The sequence below is a fragment of the Saccopteryx bilineata genome, chromosome 12 (assembly GCF_036850765.1).
Source record: "Saccopteryx bilineata isolate mSacBil1 chromosome 12, mSacBil1_pri_phased_curated, whole genome shotgun sequence".
Taxonomy (NCBI): domain Eukaryota; kingdom Metazoa; phylum Chordata; class Mammalia; order Chiroptera; family Emballonuridae; genus Saccopteryx; species Saccopteryx bilineata.
Genome location: NC_089501.1, coordinates 17600304 through 17615056, shown reverse-complemented (window position 1 = coordinate 17615056; position 14753 = coordinate 17600304). Strand labels below are relative to the sequence as shown.

Genomic DNA, 14753 nt, shown 5'->3' with positions numbered 1-14753 from the left:
GAGCTAGAAACCTTTGATTCTAAGAAACTCCGATAAGTTAGTAGCTTTGTGAGCACTGAATGAGTGGGTTTTGGAGCCTGTTGGGCAGATAAAATGTATTATGCTCACTTTGTTGAGAATGGTGTTGCCCGCGTGGGGCAGTCCCCCAGGTGATATTAATGTGTGTCTCTGGGCAGGCAGAATCCTTGTAGCCTGGGGCTTGGTTTTGGGATTGAGCCTTTCCCGCCCTTTTTTATGTGGGGTGGTGCAATCCAATCATGCCTTGGAGAAGTGACTTTGTATTGGAGACTTCCCTATTTTGTATATTGGATTAGAGGTTGTGAAGCTACAATATAAAGTGGGGGCGAAGCGAGAGTTTGTGCTCTTGGCTCCTGGGATGATTAGCATGAGAGAGTAGAGCCAGCAGCGGAAGGAAGCCACATGGAGGAGGCCAGGAGAAGCAGCTAAGATGGCGGAGTGCTGAGTGAGATGCCAGTTTGTACAGAGTTTGTATCTGGGATAAGGAAGGAGATGGGGAACTGAGGAGAATAAGGCTGGTGAGCTAGAAACCTTTGATTCTAGGAAACTTGGATAAGTCAGTGGCTTTGTGAGCACTGAATGTGAGTGGGTTTTGGAGCCCAGTGTATGTTTTTACTTGCCTGCCGGGTGCAAGCTAGATTAAAGACTATGGCCCACCAGTTTTTGGCTCCGTTGTTTCTTTACCGACTTTTCGAATCCAATGCGAACCTGCATGGGCCAGAAGACTGCTGTGATGGTTGCCCTGGCCGTGGCTCCTGGCTTTACAGAGCCCAGTGTTTGTTTTTACTTGCCCACCAGGTGCAAACTAGGATTAAAGATAATGGCCCACCAGTTCATGGCTCTGTTGTTTCATTATCGTCTGTCTGAATTTAATGCAAACCTGCACGGGTCAGGAGGCTGTGATGGTGGCTGTGGCTACTGGCTTTACACCTACCTAACCAAGTTTAATATTTTAAATTCCCTATAGAAAAATACAAGGATTTCAGAATACTTCTTTTTTTTTTTTTTTTTTTTTTTTTTTTTTTTTTTACAGAGACAGTCAGAGGGATAGACAGGGACAGACAGACAGGAATGGAGACAGATGAGAAGCATCAATCGTTAGTTTTTCCTTGCGCGTTGGGACTTCTTAGTTGTTCATTGATTGCTTTCTCATATGTGCCTTGACTGTGGGCCTTCAGCAGACTGAGTAAACCCTTGCTGGAACCAGTGACTGCTCAAGCCAGATGAGCCCATGTTCAAGCTGGCGACCTCGGGGTCTCGAACCTGGGTCCTTCAACATCCCAGTCCAACGCTCTATCCACTGTGCCACCACCTGGTCAGGCCAGAATACTTCTATTATGATTATATTCCTACTTACACATGGTTATTTATAGCATTTTAGTACTATGCAATTTTATTTTAAAAATTGGATGATAGATTATTATTTTATACAGACAATATTTGATGTTTATTCCTCCTCTCTCATATCCACTTTTTGTCTATATTTCTTTCTTGTATCTTCGGCATTCTTTTAAGGTAATTTTTCTTCTTTCTAAGTGTGAAGCCAGTAGCCATGGCCACCATCATAGCCGCCTGGTCCATGCAGGTTAGCATTGGATTTGGACAGATGATAATGAAACAACAGAGCCAAAAACTGGTGGGCCATTAGCTTTAATCCTAGCTTGCACTTGGTGGGCAAGAAAAACACTCACTGGGCTCCAAAACCCACTCATTCAGTGTTTACAGTGCTACTGACTTATCCGAGTTTCCTAGAATCAAAGGTTTCTAGCTCACTAGCCTTATTCACCTCTGTTCCCCATCTCCTTCTCTCTGCACAAACTCTGCACAAACTTGCTTCTCCTTCAGCACTCCACCATCTTGGCTGCTTCTCCTGTCCTGCACATGGCCTTCCTCTGCTCTCCTCTCTAATGCTAATCTCAGGAATCGAGAGAGTGCAAGCTCCAGGTCTGTCCCACTTTATAGTGTAGAAACCAAAACCTTTATTTTATATATATATATATATATAATATATATATATATATATATATATATATATATATATATATATATATTTTGCAGAGACATAGTGAGTCAGAGAGAGGGATAGACAGGGATAGACAGACAGGAACGGAGAGATGAGAAGCATCAATCATTAGTTTTTCATTGCACGTTGCAACACCTTAGTTGTTCATTAATTACTTTCTCATATGTGCCTTGACCGTGGGCCTTCAGCAGATCGAGTAACCCCTTGCTGGAGCCAGCGACCTTGGGTTTAAGCTGGTGTGATTTTGCTCAAACCAGATGAGCCCGCACTCAAGCTGGCGACCTCGGGGCCTCAAACCTGGGTCCTCTGCATCCCAGTCCCATGCTCTATCTACTGCGCCACCGCCTGGTCAGGCCAAAACCTTTAATCCAATATACAAACAAGGAAATCTCTGATACAAAGTCACTTATCTGAGGCATAATGGAATTCTTCATGAGAATACACCACCCAACATCAAAGAGAGTGGGAAAGGTTTAGTCCCAAAACCAAGCACCAGGTTACAAGGATCCTGCCTGCCCACAGCCCGCTCCCCAACACACATTAATACAATCACACCCATCCCAAGTAATCACCTAGGCGACGGGCTTCCACGTGGGCAGCGCCATCTTTAACAAAGTGAGCATAATATATTTTACCTTCCCAACACTAAGATACATCTTTTAGAACAGAAGTTCTTAATTTGTGCAGTTCAATTCACCCTCCCTTCACCCCAACTAGTCATTTTGAAATACATGGGGACATTTTCTCATCACATTAATTCACTGGCACTTACTGGCATTTGTATTATGAGCTAGGGATGGTAAACATCTTGAAATACACACAAGACAATCAACCACACAAAATAATTGTTCTGGTTCTTTTATAAATTTCAGTTGTCCTGCTGGACATTCATGTAGATGAAAAATCTTTTGATAAATATCTGAGTCTAGGAACTGATTCCAAAACACTATTTCAGTTTTAATACATAAATTTTCTATGAATGTGTAAATTATGTAAATAAAAAAGAGAGTATTTTAAATTTTTTTCTGAATTTTATCAATAACTGTTTGCTATTTCAGAAAGTCACATCACTAATGGCTGTACTAATCCTGGGTCTGAGTTGCCAACACAACTCGCTTGTATTAGTCTATGTAGCTATTATATTGCTGGTGATTCTATGCAGGTGCATTCACACACATATGCACAAACATGTATTGAGTTTTATAGAATCAGTCACACAAAAAGTTACAAGTGTGCACACTCTGCTAATATGTATTTTTCTCTTAATGCATTAGTGAGGTAATCAAGATTAAGCATACATTTTACCAAAAACCATGCTGCTAGGGCTGGCAAAGATATACATATATACACTTTTGCCCCTTAAAGTAATAGCATAGACATCAGAGACCATTGATCCTGGCTAATATGCGGAGCATATGAGATGTTGGACTGGGTGGTAAAATATAAGACTAGGTTACAGAATTAATTGACACTGAGCCATTTATTAGTAGTTTGGGATTGGGTTGGCTCACTGTGGCTTGGACATGACCAAGGTCTGGGGCTTTATCTAGATTGTACACTGGATGAGGAAACATGATTATCTATTGCCCCTCCTGCAGTGGGCTTTATATGCGATTTCGCATGGTGTCTCCCTACAATCCAACTCTGTCTTAATACTTGCAAGCTAAATCTCTAGTTCTCTAAACGTGCCAAATATGACCTTTTCAGATGTGGCCCATTTAGGTCTCTAGCCTTCTCACTTCCTCTACTAATTCAAGTACCAAAATAATGCTACTATCTCAGGTCCTTATCCTTTACATATTCAGTTCGTTTTCTCCTCGTTTCTTTCCTTCGCTTTTTTATTTGATTAAAAGGTGATTCTGGGTTTCCACAGTATTGGCACTTTTCCCTAGCGGAACACTTTAACTGCACGGGAGTTGTAATCTTTTTATTTTGTGTGTGTGTGTGTGTGTGTGAGATTATGAAGGCGTCCTCTTCATAGTTCTTGGCAAGTGCTTGGTAAGGGGTAGGAGTCAGCAGACATTAGCTGTTAAATGAAAACAGCATTGCAACATTGTAACACCATTCTCTCTTTAATTGAAACTTTTCCGGTAACTAACAGTTTCACTTCTCTTTCTTTTATTTACCTACTTCGCATTCTTTCCCCTCCCACTTACAACCCCAAGGGATAAGGAGTGCTCGCCAACCCAACTCTCCAGGAATCCGCAGGTCCCCTAGGACTCCCTCCCACCTGGGTAGACACGCCGACGTGCTGACGTCACGCGTAGCGGTGACGTCCAGCCGTCAGTCCCACCCTTCAAAGCCCTCAGAAATCTGTTGCTGTTGCTTGCGGGCGCCTTGAGCTCTGTGTACTGAAGACCAGCAACAACGAGTACCGAAGGCGGGGCCTCGCGGACCCCGGCTTCCCCAAAGTAAGGTGGTGACTTGTTTTCCCGAATGATAAGCGGGCAGCGAAAAGTCTACCCCAAGTGTTTGCCGTGGTCTCCCGGGGAACCGTGCAGCGCGCAGGCCGGGGTGGTTGGGGGCGCGCGTGCGCAGTGCGTAGCGCGCAGCGTTTGCTCGGACCCGAACTAATGGGCGTGGGCGTTTGATTTTGACAGAGGATGTCCCGTTTCTCCGGAGAGGACCAGGAAACGCTGCAAGCGATGCTGAGACAGTTATTCCAGAGCGTGAAGGAGAAAATCACTGGTGCTCCCTCCCTAGAATGCGCCCAGGAGATCCTCTTACATCTGGAGGAAACTGATGAAAATTTTCACAAGTAAAATTGGTTTTGATGTATTAAGCAAACAAACCAGCTGATCGAGAAAAGTAAAAATGTAGTTGGATAAAAAAAATGTGCATATGATTTTTGTTAATATAGCATCCACGTTGGAGGTTCATTATTTCATTCATCCGAACACCGACCGATATTGTTCTTTCCTTATTTCCCAAAGCATCTACCTTTGTTTTTAATGCGTCGCCAATATATGTTGATTCTCCATTTTTTCCTCCGGGGCAACAAAGTAACATTAATTATAAATTACTTATGTTCTTTTAAGAGTAATTCTATTATTTCAAAGTATTCCTGTCACTATACTAAAAAACATTGAGTTCCCGAGATTCCTGTTCCTTTGCTGATCTAATTCTCTATGGCTGCGCTAATTACCCATTCTGCAGACTGTAGGAATACTGAAGTGAGGTTATACCTACTATGGGATAGCTTACATTTCTAGGAAGGGATACAGTTCTACTCAGATATCTGTGATACGTGTCAGAAATATAAGTGTCATGGAAAATGTACAGAGTCTTTGGGTTGGGGAGCAGTAGGGATAGGAAGTTTGATGAGAGAGGTACCCTTTTAGGGAAATCTTTAGAGGTCTGTGTTTTTCTTATGATTTGATTCATATAATTTAAACCTCTCCATTGAAAAATTTACCACCAGGTGTTCTATTTACTAGTAGTAGTGATATTTTTAATTTAGTGTCTGCTTTTTATTTTGATTTTACAAGATGACATTTAATTTTTTATTTATATGTTAACCTTGACTGACTTTTGGGTGCCCCGAAGTTACCCTTATCTGAAATTCCTTCTCATTTTATACATGGGCATCGAGCCCTTTAATACTTGATGCAAAAGTTTGTGTTTGCTTGCAGTTTTATTGGGAAAGCATATATATATATTTTTTTTTTACTAGAGTTTCAAGGAAGTTTTTAAAAGGTGTGGAGGAATTTCTGTTAATGTGAACTTTCTAATTTCATTAGTGTTTCTGGTTATACATGTAGTTTCTTTTGTATTTCCAAGATTTTCTTGTTCTTTCTTCATTAAATACACTACTAATAGCTGTTATTGGATGTAAATTTCTGCTCTTTTTTTCTTTGTGAGGAACTTTTAAAACTTTTGAAATGAATTCTTAGCTCATCAATTTGCATCTTTTTTTTTTAAGGTAAGCATTTAAGGCTACACAGTTGCCTGTAAATGTGGTTTAGCTGTGTCAAATTTAAAATGCATTTTAAGCTAGAAATGGGTCATTGTGGTTCTTCTTAGCAGTGTAACAACTGTTATAATAATGTAATTTACTCTTCAGCAGCTCATTAGATGGATTAAATCAGTAGTAGTCAACCTGGTCCCTACCGCCCACTAGTGGGCGTTCCAGCTTTCATGGTGGGTGGTAGCAGAGCAACCAAAGTATAAATAAAAAGATAGATTTAACTATAGTAAGTTGTCTTATAAAGATTTATTCTGCCAAACTTAGCGAAAATCCAACATAAAGTACTTGGTAAGTAATTATTATTATATGCTTTAACTTGCTGTAACTCTGCTTTATAAATTTTATAAAGTAGAGTGACTTCTCTACTTTATAAATCACCATTACTGTGGAACCGGTGGGCAGTTAGAAAATTTTACTACTAACAGATACAAAAGTGGGTGGGTGGTAGGTATAAAAAGGTTGACTACCCCTGGGTTAAATGTTGCTTATTAATTTGCATAGGTAATGTTTACGATTTACTAAAGAGATTTACTTGAGGCCAATCTAAAAAATCCAGATAAACACAAATTATGACTAATGTGTAGTCTTAAAAGTAAGATTAATAATCCTGAAAGTAGTTATGTAGTTTGTTGTCTTAAAAGTATAGATATCAGTGGTAGAGCGTCGGCCTGGCATGCAGAAGTCCCGGGTTCGATTCCCGGCCAGGGCACACAGGAGAAGCGCCCATCTGCTTCTCCACCCCTCCCCCTCTCCTTCCTCTCTGTTTCTCTCTTCCCCTCCTGCAGCGAGGCTCCATTGGAGCAAAGATGGCCCGGGCCCTGGGGATGGCTCCTTGGCCTCTGCCCCAGGCGCTAGAGTGGCTCTGGTCGCAACAGAGTGACACCCTGGAGGGGCAGAGCGTCGCCCCCTGGTGGGCGTGCCGGGTGGATCCCAGTCGGGCGCATGCGGGAGTCTGTCTGTCTCTCCCGGTTTCTAGCTTCAGAAAAATACAAAAAAAAAAGAAAAAAAAAAGGATAGATAGTAAAATTCATGTGTTAGTTGTACTAACCTGAGATCTGTGTCTTAGGAGAAATGGAAAGGAGGAGGAGGTGCTTTTCATTGCTGTTTTCATAGAATCTTACAGTTTCAGTGCTGGAAGAGATCCTAAAGATCAATTAGTCCAGGTGTTCATATTTTCATTTGTCTATTTTTTTTTTTTTTTTACAGACTTAACCAGTGATGGAGTTCAAATATTTTTTTTTTTTTTACAGAGACAGAGAGTGAGTCAGAGAGAGGGATAGACAGGGACATACAGGAATGGAGAGAGATGAGAAGCATCAATCTTTAGTTTTTTGTTGCGCATTGCAACACCTTAGTTGTTTATTGATTGCTTTCTCATATGTGTCTTGACCGCGGGCCTTCAGCAGACTTAGTAACCCCTTGCTGGAGCCAGCGACCTTGGGTTCAAGCTGGTGGGCTTTGCTCAAACCAGATGAGCCCTCGCTCAAGCTGGCGACCTCGGGGTCTCGAACCTGGGTCTTCCGCATCCCAGTCCAATGCTCTATCCACTGCGCCACCTCCTGGTCAGGCGAGTTCAAATAATTTAACAACTGATTTTCTGCCCTAATGACCGTTTTAAGTATAAAAAAGCAATATACAAAAAGGTAGTTTATTATTTCATGCATTTAATACTTAAATAAGAACAATTAAAGAGGTACACAAATGAAAAAATATTTAATACCTGACAAAAAACAATAAACCTGTTATTTAAGATAATTCCATATCTTTTTTTTTTTTTTTTTTTTGTAATTTTTCTGAAGTGAGAAGCGGGGCAGAAAGACAGACTTCCGTATGCATTTGACTGGGATCCACCTGGCAAGTCTACTAAGGGGTGATGTTCTGTTGCAACTGGAGCCATTCTAGCACCTGAGGTGGAGGCCATGGTGCCATCCTCAGTACCCAGACCAATTTTTTGCTCCAATGGAGCCTTGGATGTGGGAGGGGAAGAGAGAGATAGAGAGACAAAAGGGGTGGAGGGGTGGAGAAGCAGATGGGCACTTCTGTGTGCCCTGGCTGGGAATTGAACCCAGGACTTCCACAGGCTGGGCCAACGCTCTACCACTGAGCAAACCAGCCAGGGCCTCCATATTGCCTCTTGATTGGTGTTCTCACTTGCAATTTTTTCATCTATGGGTGGAGTGAACATTACTAGGGATGCATAGAATACATTGTTGCACAGATGAAGTTAAAAAAGAGTAAGGAATGTAAATTAGTGATTTCCACATTGGGCGGCTGCCCAGGCACCCACTTTAGAACCTTGATTACAAGTGCTATTTTAACAACTGGTTTGCGGAACTCAACAAAAATTAGGGCTCAGTTCTGCCTAACCATTGCGAACCTGCCGAATCCCACCTCTGGGCACAACTCTCTTTGAATACTAAATGTTCTTGAGTCACTTAGGTATGTATTACTTCCCAAAGTGTTTCATGCTTCAGAATATCTGTCCCTCTACCTCTACTATCAGAATATTGTTTCTGTAAAATTCACCTGCTGTTGTCATGATATTAGCAAGAAAAATAATCTTATTAAACAGACTTACAGGGGAAACTGGTGTCTCTAGGCCATTGGTATTTTTGTAGAAAAATGGCTGTTAATGATAATTGAGTGCATAAATGATGGAATTTCAGGTGATGTATTAAAATGGGGGAAAATATAGTCATTTGGGAAGAAATCACAATGTAGGCAGTATAGCTCCATCTGGTGATTTGCCCCACAAGGCAGCTGCCCTAAACCACCTCTGCTTTCCGTTGCGTCTTCTATTTTTCTACCATAAATTGTACAATTCTCTAATAGATCCAACCTTCTCCCTTTTCTCTGAAAGTGGCAGCAAGGATTTGAACCCTTTGGGATGGGAGGAGGTAGGGAAGAGGACATTGGTTTCATTATGTGTGCATGTGTTGTGTGAATTTTTATACTTGGATTGACCCCTATAAAAGAAACAGCTCTGATTTTAATCTTGGATACAGTAGCATTAGTGGGAGGCCATTTAAAAAATATTGATCAGTCAAAATTTCTTGGGTCTGGCAGAGGAAAAGTAGTAGAGACTGGGCCTTGGTGTTTTTGAAAAAGCAATCTAGGTCATTCTGACATGAAGGCAGGGTTGACTTACTTGCATTTCCATGATTATTGTACAGTATAGTCATGGTGCACTTTTGACCGGTCACAGAAAAGCAACAAAAGACGACAGAAATGTGAAATCTGCACCAAATAAAAGGAAAACCCTCCCAATTTCTGTAGGATGATGTGGCAGCATGTGCGCATGTGCAGATGATGACCTAACACCATGTATACAGCGGAGCAGCCCTCGGCCATGCCAGTGGAGATGTGGACGGTACAGAGGAAAGTTCAGTGTGTTCTGTGGCTCGCTAAATTCAAATCCGTGACCAAAGTGCAACGTGAATATCGGCGCGTTTATAACGAAGCACCAACACATAGGAATAACATTACTTGGTGGGATAAGCAGTTGAAGGAAACCGGCAGTTTGGTGGGGAAACCCCGTTCTGGTAGGCCATCAGTCAGTGATGAGTCTGTAGACACTATATGGGATTAGCTACCTAAGGAGCCCTAAAAACTCTGTGCGTGAGCCCACATCAAACTGCACTGAATAGGTGTGAAACTGGGAGAGTTTTCCTTTTATTTGGTGCAGATTTCACATTTCTTTTGTCTTTTGTTGCTTTCTTATGACCCGTCAAAAGTGCACCATGACTTTATGGACACACTGTATTACTGTATTCTCCCTTTATCCCTGGGTGACACATTCCAAGACTCCCAGTGAGTTTCTGTAACCCAGTGCTGACCCTATACGTACTATGTTATTTTTTTGCTATTAAAACAAACCTTTTCACTTAAAGGAAGCACTTTATGACTTGCTTCTCTTTGGCATATCTGAATTGCCAGCATTACTGTGCTTTGGGAGCATTATGAATTGAAATAAGGTTTACTTGAACCCAAGAACTGCAGTACCACTACAGCTAATCAAATAACTGAGATAGCTGAGTGACTAAATGAGCAGGGAGTGTATATAGCATGGATATGCTGGAAAGAGGGATGATTCATGTCTAAAGGGGAACAGAGCAGGAAGGCATGATATTTCATCATGCTACTCAGAATGGTGCTCAGTTCAAAGCTTATTGGATACTGTTTATTTCTTGTTTATTTCTGGACTTTTCCATTTAATATTTTTGCACCACTGTTGACTGTGGGTGACTAAAATCATGGAAAAGGAAACCACAGATATGTTAGAGATACTATGTAGCTTTAGTTATCATTTTTAAAAATACTTACCAACCCTAATGATTGTAGCCCTGTGTCTGTTATTTTTGGTTTGATACAGTAGGAACATAAAAATATCTGTTGACTTGGGCTTACTTTTGTTTTACAACAGAATCTATCAATGACTTTAAAATAGTGAATTCTAGTGTTTTTGTGTTAACTTAAAAAAATTCATTATTGTAAAGTGCTATCCCTTTGTAGAGAAATGGCTGACAAATGTGCTTCCCTAATTATTGAATGCCTTTGTAGTGTTTACCATGATTCAGAACTTTTACCTTTGACCAAAAGGTTGTGTGTGATGTAAAATACTCATTCTTTGCTTCTTGCATACTCTTTTATATACTACTCAAATATATGGTTGTTAATAATATAACAAACTTATACCATATTTTTTGCTCCGTAAGACACACCTGACCATAAGACACACCTAGGGTTTTAAGGAGGAAAATAAGAAGAAAAAATATTCTGAACCAAATGGTGTGTTAAAATATTTAATAAAATACCGTATTTTTTGCTCCACAAGATGCATGGACATTTTCTCCTCCACTTTTAGGGGGGAAAATCGTGCATCTTATGGATTGAAAAATACGATAATTCTGAAATAGAATCTGTTTTAAGAATTCCAAATATCAGCATTATAATTCATAACTTAATACTAATAAAATATTTTTTAAAAAACATACCATTACTGATAATTTTTTTATGTATATATACATACTTGGAAAAGTTCTTGCTTATTTAAACAGACTAGACAATGATTTCCTGAAACAAATTAATACTAGTTTTTTAATGTCACATTGTAATAGTAATGTCTGTATCTGCACATTTTGACATGAATATTTTGAATGTGTCAGAAATTTATTATGGAACAAAATCATTATATTTTCTTGGAAAATCTAGGGAATAAAACTAAAAAAAGAATGGAAAAAGTGAATATTGTTTCACTCAACTTCGAAAATGTTTTCCTGTGAAAATGTGAAAAAATTCATATTCATCAGTAGTAAAGCAAAATGATCAGGCACATTGCTATGTAAAATAATTGAGCTGAAATGTGGTGAGGTCAACACCTTTTTCCTTAGCATCAAAGAACTGTCCTTTTAGGTTTTAATTTCCCCCCTTTTAGGAACATTTGGAGAAAGAGATTTTGTTGTTATTGTATTTGGTAATAGTGTCATTGAAACCAAATTTTTATTTTTTCTTGTTAAATTATTTTTAAGGTAACAAAGTTAGTCAAATATATGTATAGTAGTATATTTGGTGAGAAAAGTGCCAAGGTGCAAGAAAATACTATGTAATAAACAATAGTTTTTACATTAGGATTATCATCACTGTTAAGTAGCGGGAAACAAACTTAGCAAGGTCAGATATCAGATATTTTATCTAAGATTGAAAGATTGATTAGTGTGAGATGAAGAACTTAAACCTGATGCAAACCTATGTTATTATAATCTTGGTCTTTCCAGCACAATTAGAATATGTTACATCTGAAAATGTTAACAGAGGAGAGTCTTCTAAAAAGAAATCTGAGCCTGACCTGTGGTGGCACAGTGGATAAAGCGTTGACCTGGGATGCTGAGGTTGCCAGTTAGAAACCCCAGACCTGCCTGGTCAAGGCACATAGGAGAAGCAACTACTATGAGTTGATGCTTTCTGCACCTCCCCACCCTCCCCCTTTCTCTCGCTCCTCTCTAAAATCAATAAATAAAATCTCTCCCTCTCTCTATATAAAAGAAGTCTGAAAGGGAAAAGACCTAAATAGTTGCAGAATTGACTTAAATAAACTTCTAAAGTAAGGATCCTCTAAAATAAATTATTAAAAAGGTATAAATTTTTGAGGAAAGTTTTGCATTTAAATAGAAATTTTAAACATAGTGGAGATTTACCAGTATCCTTAGTGTTCAGAGTTTTGTCATGCTTGGAGTGAGTAGGTGTTGAACAGTCAAACTGGTATCCTGCAGGTCATATTTATCTGTGGATATGGTTCTTTGGCTTGGTTTAAAGCAACATGTTAAAATTAGGAGATAGCACATGGAAAAATAATCAGTTTTCTGGCTTTTCTTAAAACATTGAAAGATTGACACCAGGCTCATATGCCTAAGGGTCAGCCAGTGTCTAGACCCATGAAGTTCTTACTGTTAGCTGAAGTGTATCCTTTTTAGTTTACTTCTGCTGCATCTTTTTCTCTTATCATGGCTTGTTCTTCCTGCATATCCTTGGTAACTTGAGTTTACAGTCCCTTGAATTAGTATAGGACCTTTTGAAGTCTCCTTTAGGCATCCAAAGCTTTTAATTTTATATAAAATAAGTAGAATATTGCTATATCTCCAATCTAATTTCCAAAAAATTCAATAGGCTGATTAAAAGTGTTGTTCTCAGTTATCTTTTAGATTAGGTATAGATTTCATAAGAGCAGGTGGATGGCACCAATGCTGTCAGGATTATAATGAAGGCAACTCAGTACTTAGTTTTGTAGAACTATTTCTCCCAGCCCGTAGCAACAGTAACCATGATGTATTTAAACTAATTACTAGTTTTCTAACAATTTTTTATCTTGAGGTACCATTATAGAAGAACGACATAACTTCTAGGATTTTATTGAGTATTGCCATGAATTCAGATGGTAAAAGAATACAAAATCAAATGTCAGATGAGAATCTGAAGGCTTGGGTTACTCTTACTCATGAAGTAGAAGGTCTCACTTGAAGAAATGACACTGTTCACTGATTTGCGGTTGGAGGCTGTCAGACTTCTCCAATGATCAGTGAGTAAGTAGAGCATCAACTGGCATAGGCAGCCTGGTAGTTCTCGTGTAACAGAGGGCCTTAACCCTTACCAGAGATCTTTTTTCTTAAAAGATTTATTCAAAAAAAGCAGTAACCTCTTAGGCAGGATTCAATCTGGGGATCTTTGGGTTAATTTAATTGGGAAGATGAACTAAAACCTTGAAACACTTTGAAGGGGATCTTCTGAGAGATGTTACTGTGGTTATAAATGTTACTGTAATCTAAAAATGATATCATTAGAAAAAAGTGTGTGATTATTCAAGTTCCCAAAAAGTGGATTTAAAAATTTTCCAGCCCTGTCCTGTTGGCTCAGTAATAGAGCGTCAGCCTAGTAGTAGAGCGTCAGCCTAGCGTGTGGAAGTCCCGGGTTTGATTCCCGGCCAGGGCACACAGGAGAAACACCCATCTGCTTCTCTACTCTTCCCCCTCTCCTTTCTCTCTACCTCTCTCTTCCCCTCCTGCAGCCAAAGCTCCATTGGAGCAAAGTTGGCCCAGGTGATGAGGATGGCTCCATGGCCTCCACCTCAGGCACTAGAGTGGCTCCAGTTGCAGCAGAGCAACACCCCAGGTGGACAGAGCATCGCCTCCTGGTGAGCATGCTGGGTGGATCTTGGTTGGGTGCATGCAGGAGTCTGTCTCTCTGCCTCCTTGCTTCTCACTTTAGAAAAATACAAAAAAAAATTTTCCAACACAGTTGGGGGTTTGTTGAGAATATTGAGTATGGCCTCATTTCAGTGGAGATGCCCTGATAAAGGGGCTTGATGAATAAGGTATTTCAACTCCAGGCCAAGAATTTGAAAATAAATAGGCAGCTAATAATTAGTTTTAAATATAATAATTATTTATTGAGACATTATGTACTGTATTTCCTCATGTATAAGATGCATTTTTTTTTCGAAAAATTTAGGGTCTAAAAACTGGGTGCACCTTATACAGTGGTTGGTTGCAGAAGTGTGGCATTTCAAATGCCATAGATGGAACTGAGGACGATGCAATATATGAAGACTGATTTGTTGTCGGACACAGATGAGGACAAGCTCATGGATGGGAGTTTTGGCAGTGATGAGGACTTGTATGAATTTTATGGTGAATAAAACTTGAGTTCAATAACCTTATGTAATATATTTTTTTCTCCCCAAATTTTGGGCCCCAAAATTAAGGTGCATCTTATACCTGGGAGCTTTTTATACATGGGGAAATATGGTATGTAATGTGGCATGAAATATTGCTATAGGTAAATTGGCTCTAACTTAGAAAACTGAAATCAGTGATTTTTGAGGACTAACATTATTACAGTGTTAAGGATAAATATGAGAGGAGAGAGAGTGAAAGGAAGAAGGCAAGCAAGAAGGCTGCTGTAGTAATCTTCGTGTGGGGTGATGTGGTTTTGTACTGGTTGACCAAATGGAGTGAAGGAGGAAGTGATGAAGCCAAGGGTGTGCAGGGAGTGTTAACAGTGTTGGTGACTGGGTGGATATGATGAAGTGGGTGGCCGTGGGGTGCCGAAGTTGGCGTTAATGTGTATTCCGTGTTGTCAAGTCGGGGAGTCCTGAAAAATAATGTTAGTGTCAGAAATGTGGTGGGTAGTTAGGAAGAGGGAGTTCTTTCTGCTATAGCGTGCCCTTTCTTTCTCTTACTGAGAGGAATATGA

The 14753-nt window shown here is 39.8% G+C and overlaps 1 protein-coding gene across 1 annotated transcript in view; it reads left to right on the top strand.

Annotated features, from left to right (window-relative positions):
• Window positions 1–4641: 4641 nt before the first annotated feature.
• Window positions 4642–14753, top strand: part of TBC1D32 (TBC1 domain family member 32) — a 248526-nt gene continuing 238414 nt past the window's right edge. The window contains exon 1 of the mRNA XM_066248097.1: window positions 4642–4799. Within this exon, the coding sequence (XP_066104194.1) occupies window positions 4645–4799 (155 nt within the window). The 5' untranslated portion in view covers window positions 4642–4644. The remainder of the gene's footprint in view (window positions 4800–14753) is intronic.